The sequence below is a fragment of the Prosopis cineraria genome, unplaced genomic scaffold (assembly GCF_029017545.1).
Source record: "Prosopis cineraria cultivar Desert tree isolate PC_DT_omini unplaced genomic scaffold, ASM2901754v1 PC1910, whole genome shotgun sequence".
In the NCBI taxonomy this organism is placed as follows: domain Eukaryota; kingdom Viridiplantae; phylum Streptophyta; class Magnoliopsida; order Fabales; family Fabaceae; genus Prosopis; species Prosopis cineraria.
Genome location: NW_026557235.1, coordinates 1,284 through 21,608, shown reverse-complemented (window position 1 = coordinate 21,608; position 20,325 = coordinate 1,284). Strand labels below are relative to the sequence as shown.

General features: G+C 29.4%; 2 protein-coding genes across 2 annotated transcripts; one reads left to right on the top strand and one right to left on the bottom strand.

Annotated features, from left to right (window-relative positions):
• Positions 1–3,951: 3,951 nt before the first annotated feature.
• On the top strand, positions 3,952–6,483 carry LOC129301130 (peroxidase 16-like). The gene is made up of 3 exons (XM_054939700.1): positions 3,952–4,226; positions 4,339–4,530; positions 5,736–6,483. The coding sequence occupies exons 1-3, from the start codon at positions 3,969–3,971 to the stop codon at positions 6,306–6,308; spliced, it is 1,023 nt and encodes a 340-aa protein (XP_054795675.1). The 5' UTR covers positions 3,952–3,968; the 3' UTR covers positions 6,309–6,483.
• Positions 6,484–10,970: 4,487 nt separating this feature from the next.
• Positions 10,971–13,576, bottom strand: LOC129301131 (uncharacterized). The gene is made up of 3 exons (XM_054939701.1): positions 13,141–13,576; positions 12,076–12,320; positions 10,971–11,712 (listed from the first exon to the last, which is right to left on the bottom strand). Exons 2-3 carry the CDS (start codon positions 12,316–12,318, stop codon positions 11,107–11,109), a joined length of 849 nt encoding a protein of 282 aa, XP_054795676.1. The 5' UTR covers positions 12,319–12,320; positions 13,141–13,576; the 3' UTR covers positions 10,971–11,106.
• Between the last annotated feature and the right edge of the window lie 6,749 nt (positions 13,577–20,325).

The following is a 20,325-nucleotide window of genomic DNA, read 5'->3' as shown; positions in this document are numbered from 1 at the left end:
TTGTTGTATTGTTTTGTGTCATAAACAAAGGTACAAATTCTAAGAAACATTAACAGTGAATAACAGTTAAGTTCCAACACATTAAATTAATAATAATTAAGTTTTTAATAATTTTTTAAAAAATAAATTAAAAATATCAATCTAAATAATTATAAATTCAGATGTTTTAATTATAAATAAGTATTATAGTATTAAATAACTCTTCGATTATAATAAGAATTTTATTTGTAACTATTTAAATTAATATTTATAATTCATTTTTCAAAAATATTTATTAAGGACCTATCTGTCATTCTCTCAAATATTAATTATTTTTTTAAATTGTCCCTCATAAATGAATAATATATCATTCAATTAGAGAAAAAGGTAAATATTAAAGTGAAAACATTTCAATTCCAAATATAATTACTTCTTAAACCATGTGAGTTTGTTGAAATCACTCCCTCCGTTCAAAAATGTAAGACATTTTTTGAGGAGTTAGATGTTTAAAAATATAATGCATTTTTAGTCTTTCGAAATATAATCACTGTCTTTTTTTTTTTAAATTGCCAAATATGAAAAGACAGAATTAGTTTGAAAGTAGATAATCACTTTATTTGAGTTGAACTTTTCTTAAAAATGCCTTACATTTTTGAACGGAAGAAGTATCTTATATTTAAAAACAAGGAGAGCATAGTATACTTCATTCTGATCACAATATAGGGCATCTTTTAAAAGCTTTGTTCGGTCCAAAATATAGGGCACTAGATAACTTTTATAATTATTTTTCTGACCATACCCCTACATCATTTATTATTCTTTTTAAAAAAATGATCTATTAAAATTTTAATTATTATTATCAAAGCACATATATAAAATATTTAATGAGGGTAAAATAAAAAAGGTGTAATTTTTTAAGAAATTAATATTTTAACTAAATTTTTTTTAAATTTGAATTAGATATCAATATCTTATATTTTGGTTTAGAGAGAGTATGTTCATTACATTAGTCCCAAGAAATTACCCATGTTTTTGTATGGAAGGCGGCAATAACAGACTTAGAGAAAGTGAACTTCGATCTAATATCACACCAATATATAGCGTTGCTATATTTTCAATACCATAAGCCACTTGAATTTTAACATAAATAGTTTTTGTGAAAGAAGAAAAAGCAATATATGAGCTCTGAAATAACGTTATATCTTAAGAAAAAATGGGGAAACTAATTACAAAATAGCGTCGTTTTTTACATTTGTTATATTTTTGGTGTGATTACTTTTAATAATGTCGGTTTCTTAGGGAAAATAATATAATTATGTTCATTCATTTCTATGTATTTCCTCCCTTAAAAAATATAAGGTATTTTTAACTGAATATCACCTCCCAATAAAATAGTTACTTATTTTTAAACTAACTCTATCTTTCTATATTCATCCATATTTAATAAAGTATTCTACCCTAAAAAAATAAAGTAATTTATTCAGTATGAGCACTTTGAAAAAATAATAATAATTACACTTTAAAAAACTCAAAATATCTCATATTTTTTAAACACTCAACCTTTCAAAAAATAATTTATATTTTTGAACGGAGAGAGTATATACTTAACATTTGTATATATAGTTTATACTTGGATACAACTTTTCCCATTTGAAAAGGAAATCAAAGAGTCACTATTAAAAATTATTATACATAAAATTTTATTTGATTAGACTGGTATAATTTTATTAAATAATATAATATACAAATCACATGGTGTAAATGAATTTATCATGAATAGGACAAGTAAAAAAAAATCTCTTCTCTTAATCTAATGAATAAAACTAGAAGAAAGCAATATCTAAATGTAAATGAACTTTATATGTATGGAGTTTTGACAAATTAATTTTTAACAAATGCACTTTTGACAACTGATTTTTTATCTAACTCTGAAAACTAAACACACACCTGTAGTGTTTTTCATGTGGAGGGCCTGAAAGAACAGTGGCAAATAGTTATTAATTGCCACCTGCTCACATGCCATTGAATTTGCAAATCTTATAAAAGGTGTGTTTGGATTTCAATTAAAAAAATTAATTATAGAAAAAATTGATTATTAGAACATGATGATGTTTGGATAAATTTTTAGAAATTAATTTTGATAAATTGAATATGTTTGAATGATTTCTTGAGAATTAATTTTAAATGTGTAAATAAATGATATAAAGAAAAGGAGTCAAATAGAGTTTTGCAAATGGAAGAAATTTCAGCTTCTCTAAAATAAAATTTTCCAAATCAAATGAAATTTTGTAAAATGAGGGTGTTTGAATAAACTTTTACAAAACCATAATTTTAATTCCAAAATTGATTCTCAATGGGTATCCAAACAGGCACAAAATTGAGTTAATTTTATGTTATATCCCATCATGTCCGATAATCAGAATGATTAATTAGAATGTCAACTCAACTACGTGCGCACTTCGTATTTGCATTCATTAATAATTCAATATTTCTTCAATTTGTATTAATTTATAATATATTATCACTATTATCTTGTTTTTCATTATCATATAAAAATTAATGCAGTACTGACGCTGCCTGAATTAACATATCAACTTGTCATGATCAAGTAGAATGAATTTAACATATATGATTTTTTTTTTCCTTTTCAATTCAACGATGTGCCTGCGTGTGTGTATGCGTGCATGCCACCTCGTATATTATATTATTATCTTATTCAATTACTAATAACATTGTATATTTATATTATCACGACTCCTTTTACATATAATTTATAGAAAATTTAACGTGGGACTACTGTTAGTAAATCAACGTATAAGAATTGTCACTTGAGTGGAATATTTCAACATATATAATTTTTGACTTTGGAATCATTATTAACAGTTATAATAATGTTAAATATAATTTACAAAAAAGAAATAAACTTATTAGGTAGCTGGCTAGCTAATTAAGTCTGGAATTGTCGCCTCTAATGATGATCAGTAGTGTTAACTTTCATCGAAGAAGTTAAATTTAAACTGGATCAGTCTATAAACCGAAAACAAATCAAGATAAAAATTGTTCACAAGACCAGCAAAAGTTTAATATAGGAGATGACAAAACGTAATATAATTAATTATACCAGAAGAACCAATCGCGGAATGATTGAGTTTAATTATATATAAACTCTCTTATCCATGTGATGATCCTGTAAGTAGGCCCCACTAGCCCATTGGAAGGCGGCCCAATCAGCCACCAACATTTGCCTTATTCTCAACGCATGCTAAATGCTTTACGCAACTAATTTTCCTATTTCTTTAACAAACGTAAGTAGAATGTGAGCCATTGATTAAGCGTTAGATAAAATTACCTTAACAGATGTGATCTGGATTTTACAGGTGTCTCAAATCTTCTAATCTTTAGTTGTGGGATTTCATAAATGTTGTTCGAATTTATACTTGACCAGAAATAAATAAAGAAACGTAAGTTATAGGGCATTTTTATGTGAATGTAATTGAACCATTTCTTTGCAATCATTTTTGTAACTTGTGATTTTGACATTCTCTTTGTAACTTGTGCCATCATCTTTGACAAGTACCATTTGATTGAATCGAGACTCTCACCGAAATCCCTTCCTTGAACAAGTTGTTAAAAGTTGGATACATTTTCACGGATCTGAAATAAACGTGATTATTGGGAGGAATATATCATTTGTCTGCCATATCTTGTTCAAGTGAAGGATATTCCTTATTACTCAAACGAAAGAGTGGGGAAAATTAAGTAAATTTCCCTTATCGTCGCTTGTATCAACCTCATCTTATACACTCACGAGAGAGCCAGACTGTCCCTGTACTGTACAGCAGCAGACTTTGAAAATATATATATATATATATATATAATAAAGTTCCTCAATCATCTCCACTTGTTGAGTTTTGACTCTTGAATATAATGAATTTGTCATGACATATCACCTGTACTGGAAGTATAAATAGAGGGCACACGCAATACTGATGAAGCATCGATCATCATCAACATTATACAGCGTAGCCAAAGCTGCTATGGAAGGTCATAGGTTAGTAGTGGTGATGTCCTTGCTCGTGCTGCTCACATGTGGAAGCTGTTCAGCTCAGCTGAGAAAGGGCTTCTACAGCAAAACATGCCCTAATCTTGAAAAATCTGTTCGTTCTGCTGTTTCACGCAAGTTCCAGCAGACCTTCGTTACTGCTCCCGCCACTCTCAGACTCTTCTTCCACGACTGCTTCGTCCGGGTCTGTTATATATATATATATGTTTCCATCTCTTAACCTAGCTATATATATATATATAGCTGTTGCGATCGATCAGCTTATTGGATGACTATATATATAAATATATATACAGGGATGCGACGCATCGGTGATACTGGGGCATAAGAACGCAGAGAAGGATCATCCAGATGATGTGTCACTTGCCGGAGATGGCTTCGACACGGTGGTGAAAGCCAAAGCCGCCGTTGACAGTGATCCACAGTGCCGCAACAAGGTCTCTTGTGCTGACATTCTCGCGCTCGCTACTAGGGATGTCGTCAACTTGGTACTCTCTCTCTCTCTAGATCTCGAATATGTGTTTTACTTTAATCCGATCCCCATAGCTATGAACTTTAGGACTTTAGGTTCATTTTTTAATTTAATTACTATAGCCACTTCCGTGATCAGTTGGTTTGTCTGACTGCCTCCTCCTTCTTTTTCACATCTGGATGCATTATCCTCATAGTTAATTATTATTATCATCATCATCATCATCATAAAGTGAACCAATATTTATCCTTTCATCATGTGCCAACGCATGTCAACTTACCCGGCAATTAAATGACCATTTCGTATACCAAATCTGTAAAGGAATAATAAGTTTGAATATTTGTGCTCTTGCTCTCACGAGTTGCTGTCACATGAACAAAAAGTTTGAAATTTCAAAAATAAATTGAGAGAGATGCTCACTCCAAATCTACAGTATAGGGTATTTGGATAATTTTTATAATTGTTATTTTAATTATATCCCCACTTTATTTATTACTCTTTTTATGAAAAATGATGTATTGAAATTTCAATTGTGATCATTATTAAGGTACTTATAAAGAGTATTTAATGAAGATGTATAATTGAAATGATGTACAATTTTATTACTAAGGTTCTATCTACCTACTTTTTTTTTTTTTCAAGAACTATGAAGTACTTAGTTACCAATGCATTATCCTTATATTGTGGTCTAAAGGGAGTAATAAATAGGGTCTTTTAAAGGGAGAATGATAATCAAGTCATAAAATAATGAATTAATGATATTTAGGTTCATGATAAAATATTTTGAAAAATGAATTAAAAACATCAATTCAAATAATTAATTAGAATTTTAGGAATTTCAATTGCAAATAAAGCATTTAATTTCAAATGCAACTATTAAATTATAATTGGAATTCCCCTTTGTAAGAACAGTATTTATAAATTGTTTTTTAAAATTATTTGGGACTTACTTATCATTAATTCAATTTTTAAGACCTAACTGTCATTCTCCTCTTTTCAAAGGATGTGAGAGAAAAGCATGAGAGCAGAATATCCACATACATGTATATATATATGTATATATATTTCATCTTAAACACACATAAAAGCGGACGATACGTGGTTTCATACATAAAAACTTGGATCTTAGGCATTGATATTGTTATGAAATCAATTAGTTCTGTACATTAATAATTAATTGTTAATCAATCAGGGAATATATATAATAAATTAATAATGCAGGCAGGTGGACCTTTCTATGAAGTAGAACTGGGAAGGCGCGATGGCAGAATATCCACCATAGCCAGTGTTCAACGTCGTCTTCCTCAGCCATTCCACAATTTGAATCAGCTTAACTCTCTCTTCTCCATGCATGGCCTCTCTCAGACCGATCTCATCGCCTTATCAGGAGCACACACGATAGGGTTTTCTCACTGCAATCGCTTCTCCAACAGGATCTACAACTTCAGCCCCAGAAGCAGAATCGACCCGTCCTTGAATCTTCAGTACGCTTTTCAACTCAGAAACATGTGTCCCTTGAAGGTTGATCCTAGGATCGCCATCAACATGGACCCTGTTACTCCCCAGAAGTTTGATAACCAGTACTTCAAGAATCTCCAGAATGGCATGGGTCTGTTCACTTCTGATCAAGTTCTCTTCACTGATAATAGGTCTAAGGCCACTGTTAATTTGTTTGCTTCTAGTGAAGCTGCTTTCAATTCTGCTTTTGTTTCTGCTATTACCAAGTTGGGAAGGGTTCATGTTAAAACTGGGAATGATGGTGAAATTAGGGTTGATTGCACTAGAATCAACTAGAAGTTGAAGATAACATCGATCATGATCGTGTTCGATCGCTCTCATCGATATTATTTTCTATTTTTTATTGGGTTTTTTCTGTGGTGTATTTTGTAATAATCACCATTCTTCATCTGTTCAAGTGTGAAGACCTTGGTTATTAAGAAATAAGATATCATATATTTTGGTTCTTTAATTTGACAGCGTTCTTTTTCCCCCTAACTTCGAGTGATGATTTAATAATTAAATTGCACTCAATAGTATGGGCAGCAATGAGTTTCATTTTACTTGTCCATTAAAATTTGTATGACAGAAGTGAAGATGAAATATTAAACCAACAAGCCTTTATTCTTAGTCTATGTTCTGGGATTAGTCTTTTGAATTTCTTGTAACTCAAATTACTTTGTAAATAATGTATATATAATTAAAACAAATTATATTGTGTATATATATATATATATCCCATAATTAAAAATCCATTCTTTGCACATGATCTAGGATTGAATTTTAAAGACAATATGAATGCATGGACCAAGAAAGTTAATATGTATATAAAAAATATAACTTTAAATCCTTGCCTTTAGTCCAAATTTTACTATAAATCTCTATTTTTGGTATTTTAGGTCTTTATAGTTTTATTTTTTAATATTATAAGTCCCTCCATAAGTGGTATTATTGGAACTTAAAATACCAAAAACTAAAGTTATAGAAACCTACTATAACACACAAAAAATATAAAGATCTATAGTAAAACTCAAACAAAGTATAGGGTCTAAAATTATTATTTTTTCTATATTTTAAGATATGTTGCAGCCAGTATTTGGAGTATTCGAAGATATTTAAAAAAAAAAAAAGCTTATGTCAGATTGAGAGGTAATTTACGATCATATTTTTAGCTAGACGAGCAAATACTTACATAGACTAATACTCGCAGGTAATATTTCAGACTACCGGCCAACATATACAATTATAAACCATGTTCAGAGTGCACAGCCATTATGGGCCTGATCTTAATTATGGACTCATGAATGCGTCTTGATTTTCCTTGTTTTTTTTCCCCCTTATCGATCAATATCAATTATCAGGATTTTGCCCCCATCTATAATTTAAAAGTAATTTATGTGTGTGTGTACGTACGTACGTACGTGTACGTATATGTAACATGTATGCACTGCAAAATTGACTTTGCTTGGTAAACTTGGAGGAATAAAGCAAGCAAGAGAATCACATCAAGGGTTGGGTGCAGAGAGGAAATATGACATGGTGACATGGCTGTTGTCACCAACAATTTTAACTATTTGCTTTCTTCTCTCAGCTTTTGTCCCCTCCTTACCTCCATTTCTTCTCCAACTATTTCCCTCGTACCTTTCTAGCATCATCTTTTTTACCTCTAAATTAAAAATATATATATATATATATATATATGTTTTTCCCTTTTAAATTACATCATCATGTTCATAGTATGTATTCTTTCCTTATTAACACTGTCCTGAATGAGCTTTGAAGCCATGAATTTTGCTCAACTATGATTTATAATTATCTGAGTCTTGGTTGAAGAAATTAGAGCCTTTCTTTATAAAGAAAACAACATTAGTTTTAATCATATTGATGGTAAACAAAGTAGAAATGCTACTTTTTAGCTAAGTTCTCAACAAATGGACTATCATACTATAAAAAAAAATTATTTTCCAATATAATATACTTTCAAAAGTATTTAGTAAAATACTACATATTAAAATTCAGTTTGATAGATATGTGTTAGTTATGAATACAACTTGGCTTCTGTCACACGAAGTTCCGCATAATGAAAAAACATGTCAGAGATAATCTGGTATAGTCTTTCTCTCCCAACTCACACCACGTATCCTTTTTTTTTTTTTGGGTTCCCCGTTAACACAATGACTTCCCCAATCCCATGTACAAAAGTTATGAAAAATTCTCCTTTTTCTCATATTTTTTAATCCAAAATATATTTATTTTTTTAACTAATGTTGATTTAAAATATGTGCAACTTAGTTCATGTAATTTTTTTTATTTTACCCATTATATTTATTAACCTAAATTTTTGTGTAAAGTTATCTCTCACTTATTATTAAGTATATTGGTAATTAGAACCAAAGATAAAAAATATATATATTTTTATGAAAATAAAAACTTTATTGGTATGCAAATTTTTTCTAAAAATTACTTATATTTTGGATTGGAGGAAGTAAATGATAAGTACTACTATAATGTAGATGTAATATAGTATCATTTAGATAAAAAATATGTATTTTTATAATATACTCCCTCCGTTAAAAAATATAAGGTATTTGTTCAGGAGTTGGATTTCAAAAATATAAGACATTTTTAATCTTTTGAGATGTAATCATTACTTTTTTTTAAAAGTATCCCTATTGATAATGACTTTATAGTTATTGTAGGGTGTTTAATAAATGTAGATATGAAAAGATAGGATTAGTTTGAAAGTAGGTAACTACTTTATTGAGAGTGAGATTCGGTTAAAAATGCCTTACATTTTTTAACAGAGGGAGTAAACTTTAAATAAATTCTACCCAAATAATTATAAATATTTTGATAAAAATATAAAATGTCTTAAAAAATGCACGTAACTTGTAAAATTTCTTTCCCTTATATTTATGATTTTTAAGAATTAGTTTCTAAATGTTTTATTATCATTAGGCTTGGTTTGGATGGAGGAGGAGAAAAAAAAACTAAGAGGAGAAAATTTTAAAAATAATCAATTTTTTTTTCTATTTTTAAAAGTTTTCCCTACTAATTTTCCTTCCTCCCTATTTTTCGTAAATGATAAGAATAATTCATCTAACTTTGTGTGATTATTGAAAAAATTATTCAAATAAATATTATATAAATTAAAAAATAACATAAATATGCAGTCACATTTATTTACATCTTATCAGTGGCAATTTCAAATTTTAAAAATATACGTATTTTTTATCAATATAAATAATTATTTAAGAAGTATTTTTTAAAAATTTGGCTAAAGTATATATTTAGTCTTTTAATTTTATACAATATTTTATTTTAGTCTATTAACTTTATAAAGTATTTTTTTAGTCTTTTAATCTTACCATTATTAGTTTTATCCTAACATATTTTTACATTGAATTAAAAATTAAGTTTAATTTTTTAAAACAATAATGATTGATATGAAACATAATCGTTTAAAACGAACGATATAAGAATTAAAAAACTAAAAATATAGTTTATAAAATTAAAGAACCAAATTAATATGTTATATAAAATATATTTTTTTATCTAAATAATGCTATATTAAATCAACATGATACTAGCGCTTATGACGGAAGGGATGTAACTTTTGCACACGGGTGGGAGAAGTCGTTGCGTTCACCAAAAGAAGAAGAGAAAATTATTGTTGAAGACCTGAAAAAGGTAATATTTATTATAAAGAATTTTAAAAATAGTAATTATTGAGAAGCACCAAATACCAAAATATAAGTTTCAAAATATAAAATTGCTTCTAATTAAATTTTCTATATTTTCACAAATCATATTTCAAATTGAATTTGACAATTACGTTATTGATAATGGTAAATGAACATAATACTAAAAATTAAAAACAAGTGACAAATATTTTGTCCCTTTGCAATAACTTTCCCCAAAAAAGAAAGGGATTGGCGGTGTGAGTAGGGAAGAAAGAGGGTGTGGCACGTTCCCCGACATGTGTTTTTTTTATATTATATGACACTTTGTGTGATGGAGGCCAAGCTCTATTCATAGTTAATACAAAAACTTTAAAACTCAGCATTTGTCAAACTGAATTTTAGTCAGTAGTAATTTAATAAATAATTTTGAAAATGTAGTATTTTGAGAAATAATTTTTTTTTCTTTAGCATGATAGTCAATTTGCCCTAGGCTCTCACATAATATAGATAAAAGCTTTTGTTTCTTTGATCATCATTCATCTCTTAAATAATTTAGGGATGGAAAATAATGGAAGAGTTTAGCTCTAAATTTATTTTTATTTTTGATACCCTGTACCTGCTGGTAGTTATTAATGGAGTTAAGTATCTATTTAAAAAAAAAAAATGCTCTTGAATGATCATTCACAACGTTCTTTTCTTTCTTTCTTTTCTTTTGTTTTTGTTTTTTGCTTTTTTTTTTTTTTTTGGATAACATCATTCACTACATTCTTTAACTCCTTAAACTCAAAGCGCTAATTAAACGTAAATATATACACCAGCCACTGCAAAACCAAGTAAATACTTTGTGTGGAGGATGATCTTCACAGAGATTGCCACGATACCTACAGAGTGGTCTTCTTGTTACTAAACTGGGCAATGAACAACTAAAGACCAAACAAAAAATTATGCATTTTGTGACTGCGTGGCTTTTAAATAAAAGTGGATATTACCATCACAAATCTCAATCTCTTCACTTGCACAGTAAAATTCCTGGATATCAGGATAAGTTCTTGCAGCTCTTCTTTAGTTCATAGCAATGAGAGCCATTTTTTGAGAAATCTTCATTTAAGATGCGTCAAATCTTGATGTTCTCTGCCAAGTTAACTTGTCTTCTGAGAACAAAAAGACTGGACTTTGGCTTTTCATTATATATCTTACTGGATTGAAGAAGAAAATGAAAAATGCTTTGATCACAACTAATAATTATATACTGAAATGGATCTGAGGATGGGTGGTCTGATATACAAAGTCCATTTATTCATATAAAATAAGAAGTGATCTAGGGAACAGAATTCACGAACCATATAAAATCAGCAGTCCATGAAGTGTAGAAAGGACAGAAAAAAGAGACCATTAAAGTTAAATTTAAACTCCTATGTAAGCTTTAAACCTTGATGAAGAAGCCAATGTGAGACCTTTCTTTCCTGTTCAAATGTGACACTAGAGCTGCTCATTGGGGTGGTGGGGTCACTGCATTCTCCTACTCTATCTGATTTAAAAGAGCTACATAAATTCATCTTCCTGGTTAACTCAAGCACATGAGGTTTTGCATTCTTCTTATTCTTCATCTTAACCTCTTTGCTTCTTCCTCCTATACTTAGTGTCAAGTCCAATTCTATTTCTTCATCAGAACCACTCTGAATTGCAGTGTAGGAGCTAGGCCCTGCTGCTTCTCCTTCGTCCAACCCACATTCTCCTGTTAATGTGCCTTCTTCGGCTGCAGGCATTTCCAGATCAAAGCCTCGTGGACTTTTGGTGACTATGGCAGAGCAGCTTCCAGTACTCTTGTCCCTTGAGCATAAATCATCTCTCAAATTCTGAGCTTGCAAATCTGTAGCCAAATTTGGATTTTTTGTTAGTTGAGGTTGCCTCATATCTTCTTCCTTTATGGGGTTCCATAGTTTCTTCTGTTTGATTTCCTTCTTTAGATCATCCATCAGCAACTTTTGCACTCTGTATACTCTATGTAGTTCCTCAACCTGCATTTTTATTGACATGATAATCAGAAGGTATGATGGACCTGTGCTTTCTGACCTTGAAATATTAATTAACAACTAAACATATTATCAGAGAGTGTCATGTCCAGATGGTTGAGAGTTCAAATTGAGACTACCATCTCAGACAAATCCAATCACAATTTCTAGCTGTTGAAAGCATCAAATGTTTGACAGAAGCATATAAACAATGCAGCTTCAAGTATGGCAAAGTAAAGAATGAAAGAAAGAAGCGAATCATATACACCATGAGAGGTAACAGAAAAGAAAGCCTCAAAATTTACAATAAAAAAGAAAAACCAGATAAGACATTTGGTTGACCATATAACTGTATGATTTTAAGGATACCTGTTGTTTGAAGATTTCCTCATGCACCTGCATTGTCTTTCTGATGAATTCTACGTTGTTTCTGTCAACCATTTTTTCCATGGAAAATTGCAAGTTTCTGGTTCCAACTTGGTCACCCTTATTGCTGGTCAGCCTTTTGTTCTGAGAATTTTCCCACACATCCACACTCTTCACAGTCAAATTGTTGCTGTCTACTGAGGTTGCTGCTAGAAGATTTATGGAATATTCAACTTTGGTCCCCATGCCTGAACAATAAAATGCAGACTTGTTAAGTTCTTTCCCAACATCATCACACTTTAAACCGTGCACTTTTTTTTGCCTCGGCCATTGAAAAAAAAAATCACTTTTATGGTACAAACGCTTGAAAAAGTGAAGCAGATAAGAAAACCAAACCAAACATTTTTCTCCTTTCTCTGTTTTTCATGTTACTCAAAGGGGTTATGATCTCGAAAGGTACAATGTGAAACGTGAGAACCAAGTTTAGTTGACCAAAATCTTAAAGCCTAATAAAAACTCAAAACTCAAATCCCAGGAATATTATGACCCAAACTAGCAGAGATTCATACCAAAAGGGGGAATCGTATGTTTCTTCCACAAGTAGAAACTAAAAACCAGAAATAAAATTTGTAGAAAGTTGAAAACTTAATCCCTTAAAAACAGCCATAATTAGGCTTGTGTGTTTAGATTATCCTTGTTTCAGCTAAAAAAGAAATGATACGGGTTTGTCCTGTGAATGATTATACAAAAGTGAAGGAGGAGGGAACAAAGAGAATTTGCATTGAAACGTTAAAAAGAGTAATCAAACATTTGCAGGGACAGACATAGAAGAAACAAGGAATCTGGACGTTAGGCATAACCAAAATAGTAGCGTCCAGCTCCTACTCCTAGAAACTACCCTCAGATACTTACAAAAAAATAATAGTAAATAAAAAAATGTTCCACTTCTTCTAGTTCCTTATAAAGTTTAAACCTTTAAGACTTTATAGCTCAAACAAAGCTCGAATAAATATCACAAAGCAAGAAAGAATTGCAGCATGAAGCTTTCATGGCTGCAAGAAGCTATACCTGAAATAAGAAGCACCAAAATTGCAGGTTTCTGAGATGAAGCTCATGGAACATCTTCCTCTTTCAAGGTAGTTCTTTTACCCATAAGTCAGAGTGTTGTTAACAGAACCAAACTTATATATACATAGAGAGGGAGAGAGGGAGAGAGAGAGAGAGAGAGAAGGGAAAACAGGGCTCTGAGAGGGTTGTGCAAGAATCAGAAGTGAGACAAGGACGGATTATTCCAAGAAGTGCATGAAGGGCACCTGATGATGATGATGATGGAGTTTGAGAAAGAAAGCTCAGAGACAGCAGAAAATCTCTTGGCAGGTCAATACCATTCCATTGTTTACTTGTAAACAAGAAAGCTATCACCTCTAATTAAAAAGAAGGAATCAGAGAATCATGGGTTTAATAATTCTGGCTCGACAGGCTGTGAGAGGATAGGAGGAGGCAGGCAAGAAAATGGGGAAAAAAACTACACAAAAAAAAAAAAAAAGGGCTGGAGGAGCAATGTGTTACATGTGAAGTAGGGCGGTATTAGAGTCTTTCAATCCAACCCCATCCCATCCAACCCAAAACAAATTCCATTCTGTCATATCTGAATAAAAATTGGTCTTTTGGACTAAAAAAATCAGATTCTTTTTTTAGATTAAATTGAACAAGAGATCTAAGGTTTAGATCACTTAGTCAGGTCTAATTTTGTAAATTTATTTAATATAATTATAATTAGTTTATTAATTATTATTATAATAAGTTGATTTATAATGATAATTAATATTTTTTGTATTTTATACTTGTGAAGTCATGAATATTTAGTAAAATTTTAACATTGACCACTCTTAGTCTTCTTCTTTTATTGGTAAAATTTATTTTTCACTTGGTGTAATATATTTTAGACATGTTAAAGGTTGTTTAATTTAAATTATTTGTGTTGTAATTAAATATTTTTTGTTGTTGTTGTTGGAAATTATTGTAGATTTATAGTTGTGTTGTAATAAATTTTATATGACTATAATAATTTTATTATATTAATTAAGTTTATTATGTTGAAATAAATTGATACTTCTCATGGATGAAAAAAGATAAAAAAACAAAGTGAGATACTGAATAAGATTGAGACCAATCTTCTAATCCTACTAGACTAGTCCGATTTTGTTAGGCGTCGGGTTATACTAAAATCAAATTAGACTCCGAATTGCTTAACATTATTTTCATGAAAAGAATCAGACTTTAAGTTAGTCAAGTTCTTATTGAGTCAATCGAGTTCTAATGTCAATGAACAAGTGTTGTGTGATATTTAGAGAGAGAGAGGAGGGTGACAGATAGAGAGAGAAAAGGAGAGATCTTATTTAGTATTTGTTTATATATATATATATATATATAGATATAGGATAGGTGGCATGGTGTTTTGTTTTGTATACACTCGTGCTTCACTGTGATGTTTGGGAAAGTCTTGGGACCACACAGTTTTGTGTGTGTGTTGGCTTTTTTGGTTAACGCTGCTCAAAAAGTTGTAGGGAGAAATATTTAAACCATAGAAGTTTTCTGTGTCTTGAAAATATGCATTGATCATTCAAAAAATTAATAAAAATAGCTTATTATATATTCTATACTACTTTTCTTGTGATAAAAATATATAGGTTTTAGGTATTTTATTAAGTATTTTCATTATCAGAGGAGAGCAAATCTTCAGATGCAAAAATTGAAATCATATACTCAAAGAAAATACATGCTTACTTTTTTTTTTTTGGTCCAAAAAAAGTACATGCTTACTAACATGTTGGATCCAGTAAAAATAGTTAATTATTCTTTCATAACACAACAAATTAAAATTTGAATTATCATTTATCTAATCATGTCTGAAAACATGATTATTTAAATATGAGAATATCTGTGCATGATTTTAAAAATTTATCAATGTAAAATAAATTGAAATTGAAAATAATTAATTTAACTTAAATATTAGGTGTTTAACTTGAATAATTGTATGATATTATTCTGTATTATACAAATTATACATCCAGATAAGAGGATATCCCAAAGGGTTGGCAAGTGAACAATATATTCCAGACATAGTCATTGTCCTACCGATAGACATCCTCAAAATTCAACAAACGAACAAATTAGGTTGTCCAATCTCTCTCTCTCTCTCCCCCCCCCCCCCCCCCCCCGCATTTTTCTTTCCAGATTTTTCTTGCTTCCCTTCTCTTTTTTTTTTCTTTTTAATGAAATCTGGGATTTCATCATTCTTCTCCGTACATGTGCTCCTCTCAAATTTTATGAATTAATGTCTCATCAAATTCGTAATTCTCTCATCACAAAAACTAAATCCAGATCTCATTGGGATTCCCCATCATCACCTTTTCTTGAAGCTTGTGACTTGTGATCACGTTGACTCCTTCCTAATCTTCCATCCTTCCAAGATTTAGTACGTTTTCTTCCAAGATTATTATTATTGTTAGTATTATTATTAAATTTTTTCTAAAGTATTTATTAGAATTTTTTACCCTCATTAACGAGAGTATTTATAAGAAGCAACTAAGTACTCTAATTAATAAATAAGGTTATTTTTGAAAAATAATAACATTTCCAACTTACTCCCTCTAATCTTATTTATAAGCTACTTCTAACATGTTTTACTAGAATTAAGAAAAATCTTAAATCTTATTGATTTTATCTTAAAATTTAATAAGTTTTCACCTTTATCATTAATTTAAATTTTATTACTAACATTTTTATTTAAAGTATTCAATAAGGGCAAAAATGTAAGGAAAGTATTAGAAATTAATAAGTACCTTATAAAAAAAGACCGAATTTTGCTTCTTCTTTTTCTATCCTGTAAATAGAACTAGAGGACTATTTATTGTTCTAACTGTTTGAATTGCATTATTTAATTCTGATGAATTAATTATTATCTTGTTTTTCCAAAACTTGAATAATATAATTTATTTAATATTTTACATAATTTTTATTTCATTTTACTATTTTTCATCTTAAAAAATAAAATGTAGGATAAATAGTAAAAAAATAATAGAAATTAACAACAACAACAAAACTTAAAAGACAATGAAGTCCAAGGGATCTATTACGCACATACTCTTCAAATAAAATTACTCCGGTTTTTTATTATTTCCCCCTGCCATAAATTTTATTAAAGAGGATGTGCAGTGAGTTTCAACCTATTCTCTAACTACAGTCTAATTAACATAATCATACTTTTTTGTTGTTGTGTATGAGAAATTAATTTTGTTCTGTGTGTGTATTTTTCTTGGAAATGAAATGGGGCTTTGGGGACTGTTTGGATACACCAAAATAATTAATTAGAGTCCAAAACCATAGTTTTGAAAAAGAATATTTAAACATTCCTATTTTTTTCAAATTTCATTTGGCTTTCATTTGAAAGAAATGACAATGAACTCCATTTGATAATCATAACTTTTAGGAGTTGTGAAAATTCATATTTTACAATTTTACCCTTCATTTTACTTATCAATATTTACGTTATAAAAGATATTGTCCTTTATTGTAATTTGAACATTTAAAATTAATTCTAAAAAATCATTCAAACATCTTTAATTTTATTAAAATCAATTTCAGAAAATACACATTCTGTTAATCAATTATTTTTATAATTAATTTTTCCCAATCGAAATAATCCAAACACATCCTTAATAATTAACTTGCATAATTAAGTAGTACATGGATAGGAAACAAAGGATATGTATAACCATGTATATCTATGAACAGCTGGGCAAAAATATGCACAACAACAAGAAAGATCTGTCAACAGATTAGATTAGATGCATTCAATATAAAATTATACTAATTAAACATTAAGATAAACAACGATTCACAATTGGATTTGATGATAATAAAATAAAAATGGGGTCAAATCATTTGCTATATCTTATATATTATCGCTTTGCTTTCATTCAATGATTTTTCCCTCAAAACCATAAAAAGCGACTCATATCGGAACTTTGTTGTTTAAGAAACCTTCATGAATGAGAACCCCCCCCCCCAAAAAAAATGTATCGATAACTTAAATTTCTAAGTCAAATATTTAACGTGTTTTTAGTATTGGTTTTTATACTTTTTCTTCATTGCATCAAGTCTCTTAAAATGTCCTTTGTCTACAATTTTAGTAATTATCATCCTTGATGAATAAGGTAAAATTATTATGAGCTGGATATTGTATGAGCGAATTGGTCACTAATCTAACTGTCTATCTACTTTAGGTGTCGCGTCTTTTTCTTTCTGAAACTTTATCTATTGTGCATTTAAAGATTCTAATCTAATGTGCCTAATTGTTTTTTTATTTCCTCTGCTCATTTTTATACAATTCATCATAATTTTAACAAATTAGTACGAGAAGTAAGAAGTAACAAAGTTTATAAATACAGTCAGCTATCATTAAATTATTATAGGTATATTTAAAAATATAAAGACTAATGTTGCATGAAAATAAAACTTAAAGGATTTGGATTAAAAAAACATATAAAAAATAATGCTTAACATCGCACCTTTGCCATGGAACTCACATAGCATAAATAGCTCAGACTTGAAATAACACTCAACGAAAGCTTTCTCTCTGTTTTGCCTTTTTTGGCCAAAAACTCAACGAAAGCTTTCAAGAATCAAGACTCCGACTTGTTGACCCGCAAATATCTGAATTCCACAAATAATAATTTGTCTTTCAGAAGACAGATCATTCTTAAATAGTGCCCCAATTTTTTTTTAAAAATCTTTTTCCCAATAGAAAAAAGAGAGAAAGTAATGCACGGATTCTGGTACACACTAAACGTTTCCTTAATTTTCATCGTACATGTGAGTATGCTTAATCCTTAATCCAGATTCTGTTTGTGTGTGTGTGTGTGTACAAACACAAGGATATATATATATATTTAAAAAAAAGACACGATAAAATAAACTTAGTTATTTAATTTTACTCGTCGTGTCATTCAGAATTGTCGCATGTTTTGTTTCCTTATTCAACAATTGTTGCAGTGAAATAGTACGAAATGATAGATAATTAATTAAATAAATGAAATAAGATGAAAGGATCGGATTACGAGTTTTTCACTTGAGGGAATATTAGTCAAAATCCAAAGACCTACGTGATCATAGACATGAAAAAAAAATAATCTTGAAAAGAAGTGAAACCCTAATTGTTTACTATTATATAAAAATATATGTAGACTTCATTGGAGGTTGGAACATAAATGGGGCTTAATTTATATATTAATATAAAAATAATGGTAATAGTTAAACTGTCAAAGTTGGAGATGGATCTTGACCTGCGCATGGGGATTCGCATGAAGGTTGAGTTAAAATAAAGTAATTAAAAAAAGAGTGATAATTCGTCAGTGGGTTGGCCATGTGAGAATTAATCCACAAGAGTGAAAATTATTTATATTACCAGTTTGTTGAAGTGGATGAAGGATGATATTCTCTATGTGATTATATTGTCTGTTTCTAATTACATTCACTTGCTTATAACATTATTCTTCACGCACACATATTCATATATACATATATTATGAGACACACAAGATATATATATATATATATATATACACATATATATTATATAAGACACACAGCTAGGCATGTAGACTTGATCAAATCAATTGTGGGATTCATATTTTAGTTGTTAAACCAAAGATGATATGAATCTATATCTGTGTGTGTGTGTGGCTCACATACAGTTTTAACTAGAGACTGGTTTAATTATGTGCCCGGCCAACTGACTTTGTGTTGGACTCTTGTCTTGTAAAATTCATAAATTTGACAGCTCATCAAATTCAGCATATATATATATATATATATATATTAAAACATCTCATTTATCTTGTTATATCGCATTCAATTATTATTATTGTTATTATCATTATTAATATTAATATTATTATTACTACTCAATTTGGTTCAAATTGTAAGGCTTTTTTTAGTTAAACTTCGTTCAAAATATGGGACACTTAATACTTTATTTAAAATTATTTTTATAAATTTATCTTTATATTAATTAATGTAAGTATGAGAAACATAATTTGATTAAACACTTCTTCTTACTCTTCATAATAAAAAGGTTAAGGATAAAAAGAAAAAGACATGTCATTTTTTTCATGGAAGTCGTAGCATAATTACTTTTATTGATATATGAAATATAGTTGGAACTTGTGAGTGTCTTACTATTTGAATTGGGAGTATCATTTTATTAAGTAGAAAACTTCTATTGCACAGATGCAGGAAGAATATTCAACTTGAATATTCGTTTTCAAAATGAATATTAAAAAACCATCCCAGAAAAAGTAGAAATTTAATTACTAAATGATAAATGCCTTAATAAATTATATATGAATAATGACAGACAATTTTGTTCTTATATATATGGCATACGTATTTCATCGACACAAAGAGACTATTTCATATATAAAAAATTATATATATTATTAATCTTTTACTAAAACTATAATATAAAAAATAAAAAAAATGTATGCAAATCTAGTCTAGTCTCTGCTTTTTTAAATGCATCAACATAAACCAACAACTGATGTACAGAATATGAAAGCAAAAATTGTGGTGATAAATTAAAACTCTCCAATGGGATCTCAATCGTGCTTATCTATAAAAGGAATCTAAAGTGGACCCAATTGAAAACTAAAAAAAAATGGTGATCTTAAATTTCAACAAATGGATTGCCACATTAAGTGCTGCAGTTATCCTGGATTCATATAGATAGTCATTTTCACTTTGCTTTCTGATAAGGCATATATATTCATTTATAATTCAACACGACCATATAAAATGTGCCTCATATGTATGTGGGCCACATGTGTCTCCGAAATGATGATACGTGTCGCCATCCCAACGGATCAAACATGTAATAAGGGCCAGTTTATGATTGTGACTTCGTGATTGTGATCATGAGATTGATTAAGCAAGCAATTGACTCTGTGTATTATTATTAATATTAGATTAGCTAGAGGAAGAAGCTTTTGGAGATTCATTGCTTCACAAAGACAATTCCACCACATCAATCCAACAAGCCTACTTTTTTTTTTCTCTTTTTATTCCTTCTTTCTTCTTTAAAAAAAATAGTTGGATTTATATTTAATGCTATAAGCTTTTTTTATAAATATTATCAAGCCTAATTAAGAAAGACAGTCTTTTTAATGATAAATAATTATTAAGAGAAAATTG